General features: G+C 52.5%; 1 protein-coding gene across 1 annotated transcript in view; it reads right to left on the bottom strand.

Annotated features, from left to right (window-relative positions):
- The window catches only part of LOC149337232 (uncharacterized), a 40,341-nt gene extending 28,533 nt beyond the window's left edge, over positions 1-11,808 (bottom strand). The window contains exons 1-3 of the mRNA XM_089554360.1: positions 11,471-11,808; positions 9,881-9,977; positions 5,168-5,494 (exon numbers count right to left, since the gene is read on the bottom strand). Of these exons, the coding sequence (XP_089410486.1) occupies positions 5,168-5,494; positions 9,881-9,977; positions 11,471-11,808 (762 nt within the window). The remainder of the gene's footprint in view (positions 1-5,167; positions 5,495-9,880; positions 9,978-11,470) is intronic.
- Between the last annotated feature and the right edge of the window lie 264 nt (positions 11,809-12,072).

Below are 12,072 nucleotides of genomic sequence, written 5' to 3'. Positions count from 1 at the left end.
TCGCTGGGTATTTGTTATCGCGGACGTGCGCACGCCAATCATCGGCGCCGACTTTCTATGGCACTACAGGCTCCTAGTTGACATGCGGCAAAACAGAATACTGGATTCAGAAACAAGCCTAGTCGTCCAAGGCGTCTCTTGCCGCGCTCCACAACTCCGGCTCCTCCAGGCGCACAGCACCGTTTCCGACCCTTGGTCCAGCATCCTTGCTGAGTATCCAGATGTCTTCCGACCACCCTCTCTCCAAGCGCCAGTCGCTCACGACGTGACTCATCATATTGTGACGACTGGGCCTCCCATGTTTGCTCGCGCTCGTCGCACCGGATCGCCTCGCTGTCGCCAAACAGGAATTCGAGCATATGCTAGAACTTGGCTTCATCCGCCCCTCCTCAAGTCCTTGGGCGTCGCCCCTCCACATGGTGCCCAAAAAGACCGGCGACTGGCGGCCGTGCGGCGATTACCGGGCCCTCAACAAGGCCACAGTCCCTGACCGCTATCCGATTCCCCGCATACAAGATTTTACATCGGCTCTACATGGCTGCACAGTCTTCAGCAAAGTCGATCTTGTGAACGCATATCACCAGATTCCTTGGAACTGTCGGATATCCCGAAGACCGCCATTATTACACCTTTTGGCATGTTTGAATATCTGAAGATGCCTTTCGGTCTTCGCAACGCGGCCCAGACCTTTCAGCGTTTCGTTGACCAAGTCCTACGCGGCTTGACGTGCTGCTTTGCCTATCCTGCCGACATTCTCGTCTTCAGCCCTACGGCAGAGGCCCACAAGCTCCACCTGCGTCAAGTGCCCGCAAGACTCTGCCGCTTAGGCCTTGTTGTCAACGGCCCGAAAAGCGAGTTCGGCGTTGCAGAGTTGGACTTTCTCGGCCATCGCACCAACGCCCATGGCATTCGCCCCTTGCCAGCCCGTGTCACCATCAGTCAGTTTCCCCGGCCCACCACCACCCGACAACTGCGCGAATTCCTTGGCCTCGCCAACTATTATCGGCGCTTCATTCCTCGCTGCGCTGCAATACTGCAGCCTCGACACGACCTTCTCTCGGGCCACAGCAAGTCGACCGCTCTTGTTGCTTGGACCGATGCCGCTGACCGCGCATTCAGCGGCATCAAAGCAGCCATTGCCGGCGCAACACGCTCCTGGTTCATCCTAAATGTGACGCGCCCACGTCCGTCATGGTTGACGCATCGGACACTGCTGTCGGCGCGGTCTTGCAACAGTTCGTCGCTGGTGTTTGGCAGCCAATTGCCTTCTTTTCCAAGAAGCTTGCGCCCCCTGAACACCGCTACAGCACCTTCGGCCGTGAGCTGCTAGCAATATATTCAGCCGTGAAGCACTTCCGACATTTTCTCGAGGGACGCAGCTTTCATATCCTCACTGAACACAAACCTCTGACGTCCGCGCTGGCATCCAGCAGTACCTCCTACGCTCCTCGCGAAATCAGGCAGCTCGCCTACATTTCCGAATTTACCTGCGACATTCGTCACATCAGCGGCAAGTCCAACATAGTTGCCGACGCTCTTTCTCGTGCTGAAGTCAATGCGACGGACAATGGACGGCCAATCATCGACTTCACGGCTATGGCTGCTGCTCAACGAGCCGATGCCGAGTTGCAACGGTTTCGCACGCGCGACACCTCTATGGTGTTGGAGGACGTCTTGCTCCCTGACTGCGCCGTTCCCCTCATTTGTGATACATCAACCGGTCGCCCTCGCCCCTACGTGCCTCCACCATACCGACGAACCGTCTTTGATGCCCTCCATTCTTTGGCCCTCCCTGGCATTCGCGCAACACAGTGCCTCGTCACGGCTCGCTATGTCTGGCCTCGCATCAACGTCGACGTTCGCCGCTGGTCGCGCGCGTGCCTGAGCTGTCAGAAAAGCAAAGTGCATCGACACACTGCGACGCCGCTTGGCACGTTCCCGTCCCCGGACGCCCGCTTCAGCCATCTGCATGTCGACATTGTCGGGCCCCTTCCTCCCTGCGGGAACCACCGCTACCTGTTAACCTGCATTGACAGGTTCACGAGATGGCCTGAAGCGATGCCCCTTGTGGAGATAACGGCGGAGTCGATCGCAAGAGCACTCATCGCACTGTGGATAAGCCGCTACGGTGTCTCTCGCACCATTAAGACTGATCGTGGTCGTCAATTTGACTCCACCTTATTTGCCAACCTATCTCGGCTCCTCGGCGTCAATCACATCAAGACGACCTCTTACCACCCGATTTCCAACGGTGTCATTGAGCGTTTTCACCGGCAGTTGAAAGCTTCACTTCTGGCATCCGCTTTTCCTTCGCCATGGATTGAGCGCCTACCCTTCGTCCTGCTTGGTCTCCGCACTGCACTTCGCAGTGACTCTTCTACCTGTGCAGCAGAGCTAACGTTTGGCACTACTCTCCGTGTCCCTGGCGAATTCTTCGAGCCCTCACCACCCACGCCTGCTGACGTCTCAGATTACACCTACCGCCTACGTAGCGCTATGAGCACTGTCGTTCCACCACGTCAGCGCCAGTATTCCCGTCGTGTCCACGTGCCCTCCGACCTTCAGCGGTGCACTCACGTCTTTGTTCGCCACGACGCCGTACGCCCGCCCTTACGGCCACCATACGATGGTCCGTACCAAGTGTTCCGGCGTGCTCCTAAGCACTTTCTCCTGCTCATCAACGGCCGGCAGGACCCAATCTCAGTTGACCGCCTTAAACCTGCTCATCTTGACACCGACGTCATAGCTAACTGTGCCGCTGCATTCCCTCCCGACCGGTGCCAGTCCTCGTCGCGTACGATTTGCGCCAAGCCTATCCGCTTTTCGCCATTCACACCTCGCTCATGGCTTCATCGCTAGAGGGGGGGGCCTGCAGCGTGCCATCGTGGTCCGGCAGCCGAAGACCACGACTGTCCCAGTTCGCCTGCCAAGCACGCGCAGACTGGATTTTCATGGCTGCTTAACTGCAAGGCCGGCGCAGCGCTGTTCCGTCCCAGCCTGGCTGAGCGCGTCCAGCCGAATATATTTGTGGAGACCTGACGATGACTGGTGCCCGCGATTCGTCTCCACAAGGTTATAGGCTTTTCGTACATACAGCGAGCACCTATGTGCTTTTAAACAAATGTTGCATGTGCAAAGGGAAACGAGGTGGTCGCGGGGAATTCACATTCCAGGTTGCGAACAAAATGTAGTTCGAGTAAGAAACCACACAAAGAAAGTAGTAAAAAACAGCAAGAACATGTGCTGTCCATCAAGCCATTTTATGACAAAAATCACCGCGCAATTTCCAAGATACGCAGACCGCAGACTTCCAGGCAATATTGAGTATCCGCGTTTCTGACAACGGATGGGCTATATGTAAAGTGTATGCGAATTCTTAGTTGGCACTTTTGCAGGCATCATCATCACCAACATCAGCCTGACTACACCCACTGCAGGGCAAAGGCCTCTCCCATGTCTCTCAAATTAACCCTGTCCTTCGCCAGTTGCGGCCACCGTATCCCCGAAAATTTCTTAATCTCATCCGCCCACCTAACATTCTCCCGGTCCCTGCTACGCTTGCCTTCTCTTGGAAAGGGCCACTGCCCAGGGTCCGGACATTTTTGAAAAACAAGCCCACTGCATAGATGAGGCATCGAAGATAACCTCTGCAAAATACTAGAGCCATGCGCGCCCCGAAAAGCTGCGAAAATTCAAATCAAAGCCCTTTCGTTCTTTCCTTCCTTCAAAAACGGGCCCGGCCCACTACTCTGAACCCCGTTGACGTCATGGGGGGTTACTTTCGCTGAAGGCACTCCATTGGTGCATCGTTCTGACTGACGGGAGAAGATTGGGCGTAGCCTTGGCGTCGCGTCGTCTGCACAACGCTTTCCGCAGCGCCTTCTGTTCTGCTCATGCCTACAAACCCGCATGAAGGAACAAAAAAAAAACTGCGGAGGGAGCGTGCGGCGACAGCCTTGAACCCTTGCCATAAAAAGTAAAAAATAGTAAAACTGAGGGAGTTGGTTCGCCCCCCCCCCCCCCTCCCCCCGCCGTGATCACCTCACGAGACGCTCTGCGTACGCGCTCCCTTCTCAGATTTTTTTCTTCTATGCAAGCCCCCCAAAACAAGGTTTTAATTACTAGTGCAGCAGAGCCTTTCCCTCGCTCGCCCACTTGACCGCTCCGCCCACACACCGCTTATCTTTCGTGCATCTTGCGTACGCCTTGACTCCAATGAATGACATATGCTTTGGAGCGGAGAAAAGACACAAACACACAGAACACAAACACGCATGGAGAAAAGCAAACGGGCGGTTGCCGGGTCCGCGCTTCGCCGTGTGTTTCGAACACAACCGACTTCCGCCCCTCCGCTCGTGAAACGGTGGGGAGGCCTAAAAGAAAATGAAAAGGTGGCTCGTTAACTGGGAATGGCAAACAGATGTATGAAAGGATGCGCTCGCTAACAAGTCTAGGTGGTCGAGCCGATCGCGCCTCTCGATCGTTCAGTGTGCGGAGAAAATGCAAGAACCAAGAAAAGAATTCTATTGAAGGCGGGGCCATGACGTCGCCCTGTGACGCACTCCACAGACACCACGCCTCCGGCTTACACCGGAGAAGGAAGGGGTGATTTTGCCTTGCCGAGCCTACTCGACGAGGAGCGGGAGAGAAAAATTTCGAGGAGGGAATGGAAGGAGAGGAGGCTCGCTCAAAGTGAGGTAGAGAGTGTCTGCTGGCCGCAGGTGGGCAGGGGCCCTTTAAGGACCAGCGGTTATCTTGTACCCTCAACGAAAGTTTTATAGAGCAGGGTTCCAATGTAAGCTCGATTCCTTGCGGCGCACATCACTTTCGCAGTCACCCTTAAGCGGTGGCATGAAGCACTACAGTCTGTTACAGTTGCAGGCAATCGTAGCGCATGTGTATACCCGCTGTTGAATGTTACTAGAAAGGTATACTAAGGCAAACCTTAATTTCTTCACCGTCTTTGCGCTCAGGCTGATGTAGATATTATGGCTATTAATACCGGAGCTCCAAATTACACAGTGCGCAATTAAAGCTCAAGTGACGCGTCCTTGAGAGCGAAGACGAATGCGTTCGCCAATGTCCCGTTCCATTAAGTTTTCACGGCGGGAGTACGAGTGTCACATAGATCCGCTGCGCCCTGTAAGAGCCCAGCTGCTGTGCTCACCTCGCGAGCCACTCGTACAGCGGCCTCCTTCGGGGCTTGGGAGTAACCTCGTGCGCGGGCTCCTGCTGTTCCCAGCTCACACGGCCAGAGCCGCCGCGCTTCCTGGAAGAGGCGCGGCTGCCACACCCCGGATAGTCTTCCTCCGGCCGTGGAGACATGGAGCCGCCGGTCAACGGGGAAGCGCAGTCCAGGGGGGACATCGTAGGCGACTCCTTCGGGGACTCCGTGGGAGAATCCTTGGACACTGTGGGCGACTCCATCGGCGACACCTGGGGCGAAGTCCACGCAGGATTTCTCGGCGGAGACCTTCTCGGCGGCGTCCGTTTTCTGCGAGGTTTGGGGAACATTTGTGACTGGTACTGACGAAAAAGAGCGGCTGCCAGCATAAACAGAGAAAGAATAGGAAAACAGTATCTCAAGTGGAAAGTCGAATCGGTTTGACAGACCTCCTCATAGCGATAGGTGAAAGAAGTCATCATTAAAGGTGCAGTGAAAAGGAATCTGAACTCGTCTTTTTGCCGAGGGAACACAATCTACACGTTCCGAGCATTATCAGAAACTTCGATTTATATCCCTGTGTGACCGATTTCCCTAATTAAATCGAATTAACGTCCGGCTCCCGCCTTTTCTTTTTTTTTTGAATTCTCTCCGTACGGTGGGCGGAGTCGACCAACGCGTGGAGTGCCTTTCACCCAGCCCCATGGCGGCTTTCCGCTCTGCCATAGGCGAAATAATACGTAGTAATCCGTAGAAGCAAATAGTCCGCGCGTATTTTTATTTCTTCGCGCTTATTTTGCGGCTATATTATCTGCGAATGAAACTGTTTATTCACAGAAACATAAAAACAAAATAAAGCGAAAGCAAAGCCTCCACGGTGCTGGTTGAAAGGCACTCCACGCGTTGGTCGACTCCGCCAACCGTGCGGTGAGAATTCAAACAATAAAGGCGGGAGCCGGACGTTAATTCGATTTATTTAGGGAAATCGGCCACACAGGGCAATAAGTAGAAGTTTCTAAGAATGCTTGGAACGTGTAGATGAAGTTCCCGCGGCAGAAAGACGAGTTCAGATTCCTCTTCAGTGCACCTTTAGGTAGTTCGTGAGATTGTTGTTGTAGTGGTTTTATTTTGCATTGAATATGGAAGGTAAAATAATTTTTTCTACCCCAACATCTGCTATCGCTGCTGGAAGCACCTGAGCTGGGGCAGCGGAAATAAAGGATAGCAGGCAGAGTGTAGGAGTGAAAAGAAAGAGGGGAGGGGATAGTAGAAAGGACAAAGCGAGGAGTACACTGACAACAGATCTATTTACATATATACATGATAAATATAAATATGTACAGGTCGCACGCGCGTGAAGGTTTGTTCGCGAGATCCCCAAGCGCCTTTAGGTAGCAGGAATGGCCAATTATTACTGGAAGTCATTTACGCCAGCAATCACACTGTATGAAGAAAGTCGATGGCAGCAACGTCACTGTGATGTTTTCGCCTCAAGCACTTCGGCAGACATCCTCGCAATCCGTAAAGGCAAACGAGTAGAGTGCACAAAATAAGCGCGTTGCTAATGTACGGCGGCCACTTTGTCGACCCATCTTGGGCCATCAGCGACGTAGGCTTCCTACGAAAAGGGGGCGATTTTGACTGAAACGCTAGGCGTGAACGCTCAACGCTGAATGTTGAGGAGGGCTTGCTACTTTTGGCAATGTTGGAACAGTTATCAAAGCCCAGTGGTGAAACTGATAAAAAAAAACTGTCACAAGGCAGGCACTTCATTACACCAGACTTCTGACACACAAAATGCTGCACAAACTCAGGAAAATTACGCGCATAACATAAAAGTTAACATTAGTTAACATTACAACATTTTCAATCTCGAACACATTGCAGGATGCCCCTCCTCTCTTGACAGAAAAAATAAAGTGCCTTACCTCATTTGGCAGCACATCAACTACTGACGCTATTTAAACTGTCGTCTTTAACGCAAAGTATGAAAAATCTTATGACAGATGTACCTTGTTTTGTGCTTGAGTGCTGCACAACGTAAAAAATACAAAGACACAGGTAGACAACAGTCGACGAGTGTCTGCCAGTGTCTGTGTTCTTTGCGCTGTTCTCCACTAAAGCATGTCAGCCGAATAGATGATCAGCTCTGCAATTCTCAGCGCGTCGCGCGGATGCATCAGTTTTGAACAACAATGCTTAAATTCTTACAAGTGCTGCAGGCAACAATTGGCGACATTTCTTCGAAGCATCAGGGCAGTTCAAGCACAGACGGGTGCAACGGTCCGCTACAAACTGACATAATGCAAAAGGAACGATTCAAGACAAGAGGAGGTGAGGACTCAGCAGACGCAGTGTGGATTTAAAGGTGACTTTCTTCGACCCGTCGATTAGGCCAAGGGTGCCGCGCTTTTTCCTCATGCTTATTTAATTTGCTGGCGTCAGAGTAATGTTTGCATAAACACAGCGCTAGAAGGTAGATAAATATAGTTTTGACAATTAAGCAACTCTTCGGGTCGCGTTACGAGCTCTGCAGCCAAGCCCAGCAACATTGGCCCTTTTGCGAAAAGCATATATTTTTTGCAAGAACACTGACATTTTCTTTAACTGCACGTGGAGAAAAGTTGCACTTAAATGGTTCTCAACAAATATCACCATTTTAACACGAACAGTTCAACTTTAAAAAGTGGGACGCATTTCTTGCCTTTAACTACATGGCTTTCCGCACTCGGTTAGTTCTCACTAACAGCTTCATGAAACGGCCCAAAACATGTTGCACGAAGCACAACTCAGACCGACACTTTTTTCCCCATCTTGGAACACATCGGCATCTGCGCCTGTTTTCAAATTTCACGGGGTTGTGATTTGTCGGCGATTAACCAAAATTCATCCATGTGAAGCACGTTTTGGCGATCTTTTTACTATCCTTTTTCTTGCGGAAGGGGTTCTTGTTGCTGGTGCCTCTGATTGTCTTGCTTTTGATAAGTTGGCGCCCAAGAACAAACTTTATGTAAGATATATGAAAGTTGCCGCTCGAAATTCAGTCGGTAGGCTTAGCGAAATAAACAACTATTTTCTGTAGGGTAAAAAAAAAGTGCTTCCCTTTTTTTACCTGTCTCCTCAAAATTTTTATAACTAGCCCTCATACTGATCTAGGGCAGTTCCTTTATATGAACAAAAAGCAATCAACGTATAAGTTAATTTTATTTTTTTCGAGACCGCATATAGTCAAAAACTTGCAACATCTCCGAGAAAGCGAACGAAATTTCAAGCTCTCGGTTCGCTGCCTCATTAAGGGGACATGGCTGAAACCACATTTGAACAAAATACAGAAAACTTAAAATAGGTGGCAGCACAGCATAAGTGGGACTCCTGCGTCCCATTGCCTCTAACGAGCCCTGTGGCATGGATTACGTAGTGAGACCTGTGTGTCCCACTGCCCAACAGAGGGTTCGATATAGTACGAATTGTTTAGGGAAGAAGCACGTTTCGTACGTCAGCAAAGCCAAGGACAAATATAGTTTTGAGGCATTTTAAATCATTAAAAAAAATAAGCAGCCTGGCCTGCAACACGCAGGTATAATTCCCAATTTAATATAAAAGGTGAAGCACAAGGGCAAATTGTATTTTTTCACCCGAAGGGGGAAAGAAATCAAAAGGGAAAGCTGCTCCAGGAGCCTACAGCCGGAGCAGTGGGCCTGGGGAGACTCCCCTCATCTCCCGTTTGAAAATCGGATAGGGATGGGCCATGAGGGATATAAAAGTTGGTTTTAGGGTTATGGGTTATGGGAGTTGGATATCAATGGGGTCCGCAAGTTCTTGCCACAATCCTTCCGATTCTCCCCGACTCCTTTTCAGGCCTGCCTGGCCAGGCCAGGGAGAACGTCGAGAGTGTCTCAGTTGTGAGGCCCCTATTCACGGTATGCCTGACCACCCACCAAACGAAGTGGGCTTTGACGCCGTAGGCAGAAGAAGCTATCACGGCGGTAGTGACCTAGGGCCCCTCCACGAAGCTTGATTCCACAGCCTGCATTTACCGCAGTCCAGGTGGTCGGTTCTTCCGACTCAGGGGTTTCCGTTCCTACTAGCTACTAACCGCCGAGTGCTTTTGGCGGTTTTTCAGACAGTGAAAGTATGTGTAATGTGATCCTTTCCTCAGGAGCCTTACATTCTTAGCTTAACGGCTCACCAGGACTCGGCCCTTGACCTAAGCCCTCCCACGGAGGCCACCCGTACTTCGACGAACCAACCATGCATTTCTGCTTTTCTCCCCTTGCTTCCTCCTCACCTACAAAGGAGTGAGTGTTCGGGGCAGGGCTGACCGAGCCACATACAAAGAACCTGGTAAAGGGTATGATGACCCGGCCCTACTACGCCGGTGCTCCACAACATGGACGGTGTTCGCGTTCTGATGTACTCCGACCCCCTTCCTCAGCGTCCCGCAACGGCCTTTCACGGCCACGCGGCTGGCATAAGGACACTTCCCCGAGGTGTCGTTTTAGAACCAGGCTACTATAGAACCACCGCGCGGACCTGGTTCCTCTTCAACCTGAAACAGCCGCGTCGGCAGCCGGACGTACCCACCCAAGGGTGAAGGAGGGAAGTCGCATATATTTCAAAACCTTTTCAAACTATTTGTGCCTTCCGTGCCGGATTCTGTGAGTCCAACCTGAGTATGCAACCCAGGCCTGCCTCCGCCCATGCATCAGACCTCACAGCGCAACCGGACCTCTCAGTTCCGTGGGAGTCGCTCCAGCCTTCCTTGGGGCTCGCTGCCCCAGAGGATGGGTCCTGGCCGTATCCATTCCCACCGCTGGCGTTGCACAGGAACAAAGCTTAGCAGCCGAAACCACTCTGGACCGAATCTGGTGGCGGGGGGGAGACCTCGGGAAGACCAAGGACAAAGTAGAGTTCGAGGCATGAAAAATGAATAAGAAAATAAGTCTCTCCCGCACCACTCATATATCGCGGGTATAATGCCAATGTTGATATAAAAGATTTGGCCTGTAGGCAGTTATGATTTTGCCGCCCGGAGGTGGCAAGAAATCAATAAGAAAAGGCTACTATAGCGACCCACAGCCGCGGGAGCGGGCCCGGGGAGACTTCCCTGATCTCCCCAGGGAAGTAGCGGAAATGATGGGCAAAATGGATGGGATGATGGTTGTCACGAAATGGGTAATGGGATTAAGGGTAGGTATGGGGATAGCGAGTTGTTTGCTCTGATCCTTCAGTTATCTCGACTCCGTTGCTGGCCTACCTGGCCAGGACAGGGAGAGCATCGAGATTGCCCAATGGTGCGGCCCGGTCATGGGATGCCCAACTACCCACCAAACGTAACGGGCTCCGACCGCCGGAGACAGGAGAACCTAACTCAGGGTCAGCTACCTGGGGCCCGTCCACGACTTCGAATGTTTTGCGCGGTTTTTCAGACACCCTAAGTATGTGTGATGTGATCCAGCCAGTAGAGGTTAAGGTCGTCAGCCTATCCGCCCACCGGCCCTCGGCACCATGACCCAACCGTCCGTGGGGACCAACCTGTGCTTCCAACCAACCAACCATGCGCTTATTTCTTCCCCTAGCTTGCTCCTCTCCTACGGAGGAGGGAGTGTTCAAGGCCGGGCGACCGGGCCACAAACCAAAAACGTGGCTTAGGATAGGATGGCCCGGGCCTACTCCATCGGTACTCGACAACATCGACGGTGTAGACTGTACGTTTCATGGCTGTACTACACTCTCCTTCCTCGGCATCCCGCAGTAACCATTACAGCCTCGCGGCCGGCTGCGAAGCCGCTTCCCCGAGGAATCGTCGCTTTAGAGCCTGGCCACTGTGAACCGCCGCGTGCAACTGGTTTCTCCGGAACCAGAAACCGGCGCGTCGGTATCCAGGCTTGCACGCCCCCGCGTGCGGAGGGAAGTAGCATGCATTTGAAAACCTTTGGAACTTTGGACATGCCTTTGCTTGCGGTCCCTTGAAATTTGTTCAAGCGGGATTTCACTTCACGCCCAGCTGCTCCAACGCAAGCCGTTATGTGCCCTTGAAGTGCAGTCATTATGCGAGGGCTGACTTAAAGGGAGCGTTGAATGTTTCCGTCTATTGTCTCTTCAGCCCCAGCTCTTACCAAGAACATGCACACGGCGCAGTCTCACGGGATACGCCATTAGAGAGCAGCAAACTGGCAATCCTGAGGATGTTCTCATAGGTGATCGTTTTCTCGTGTTGATTTCGGCTACAAAGTAAACCATGCTGATCTGACCTGAGCCATACTTCAGCTTTACAACCAGCGAAAGAAAAACGCGGATCCTTACCTCCCATGTGGCGGGCGGTTTTTCGGTGACACGTTTCCCCTCGGCGACACCAGTGCGTTAGGTGATGGTGGGCTCCTGGGTGATGCGTGGTGGCTAGACGCCTGGTGCTCCGTTGAGTCGCGACCCCTGGGAGACTCGCTGCCCGACGGCGATTCACTTCCCTGGGCGGGGACGCGAGGCCTCGGTGGAACGTAGCCCTTGGGAGAGATGCGGCCCTTGGGAAGGTGGCCCGGCAGCTGCTCGCTGAGGGAGCCGTGCCGTGTCCCGGAGGAGGGACTCCGAGACGTGGGTGACCGGTGCCTCGTCAGCCTCGGGGACGTCTTGCCTGCGCCGCTCATTCTTTCTCTGCGCTCACAGAATGCGTGGCGACGCGGCGACGGGACTGCTTCTTCTTCTTCAGTGTCGTTTTCCATTCAGTCCTGTTCTGGTCTCGAGAGTATCGGAAGAGGTGGAAGGCATACGTTGTCCAATACTTCATAATCAATGGTTCCGCAAATGGATCGATTACAAATTTATCGCACCAACTTTTAAACGCACAGTCTCTCATGCAAAGTATGGATATGATGAACAGACTGATGAGTATCTATCTAGACCACGGCAAG

The sequence above is a fragment of the Amblyomma mixtum genome, chromosome 7, assembly GCF_055824585.1.
Source record: "Amblyomma mixtum isolate Tamu chromosome 7, ASM5582458v1, whole genome shotgun sequence".
In the NCBI taxonomy this organism is placed as follows: domain Eukaryota; kingdom Metazoa; phylum Arthropoda; class Arachnida; order Ixodida; family Ixodidae; genus Amblyomma; species Amblyomma mixtum.
Note: the sequence above shows the minus strand (reverse complement) of the source record. Positions and strands in the feature narration are given on the sequence as shown.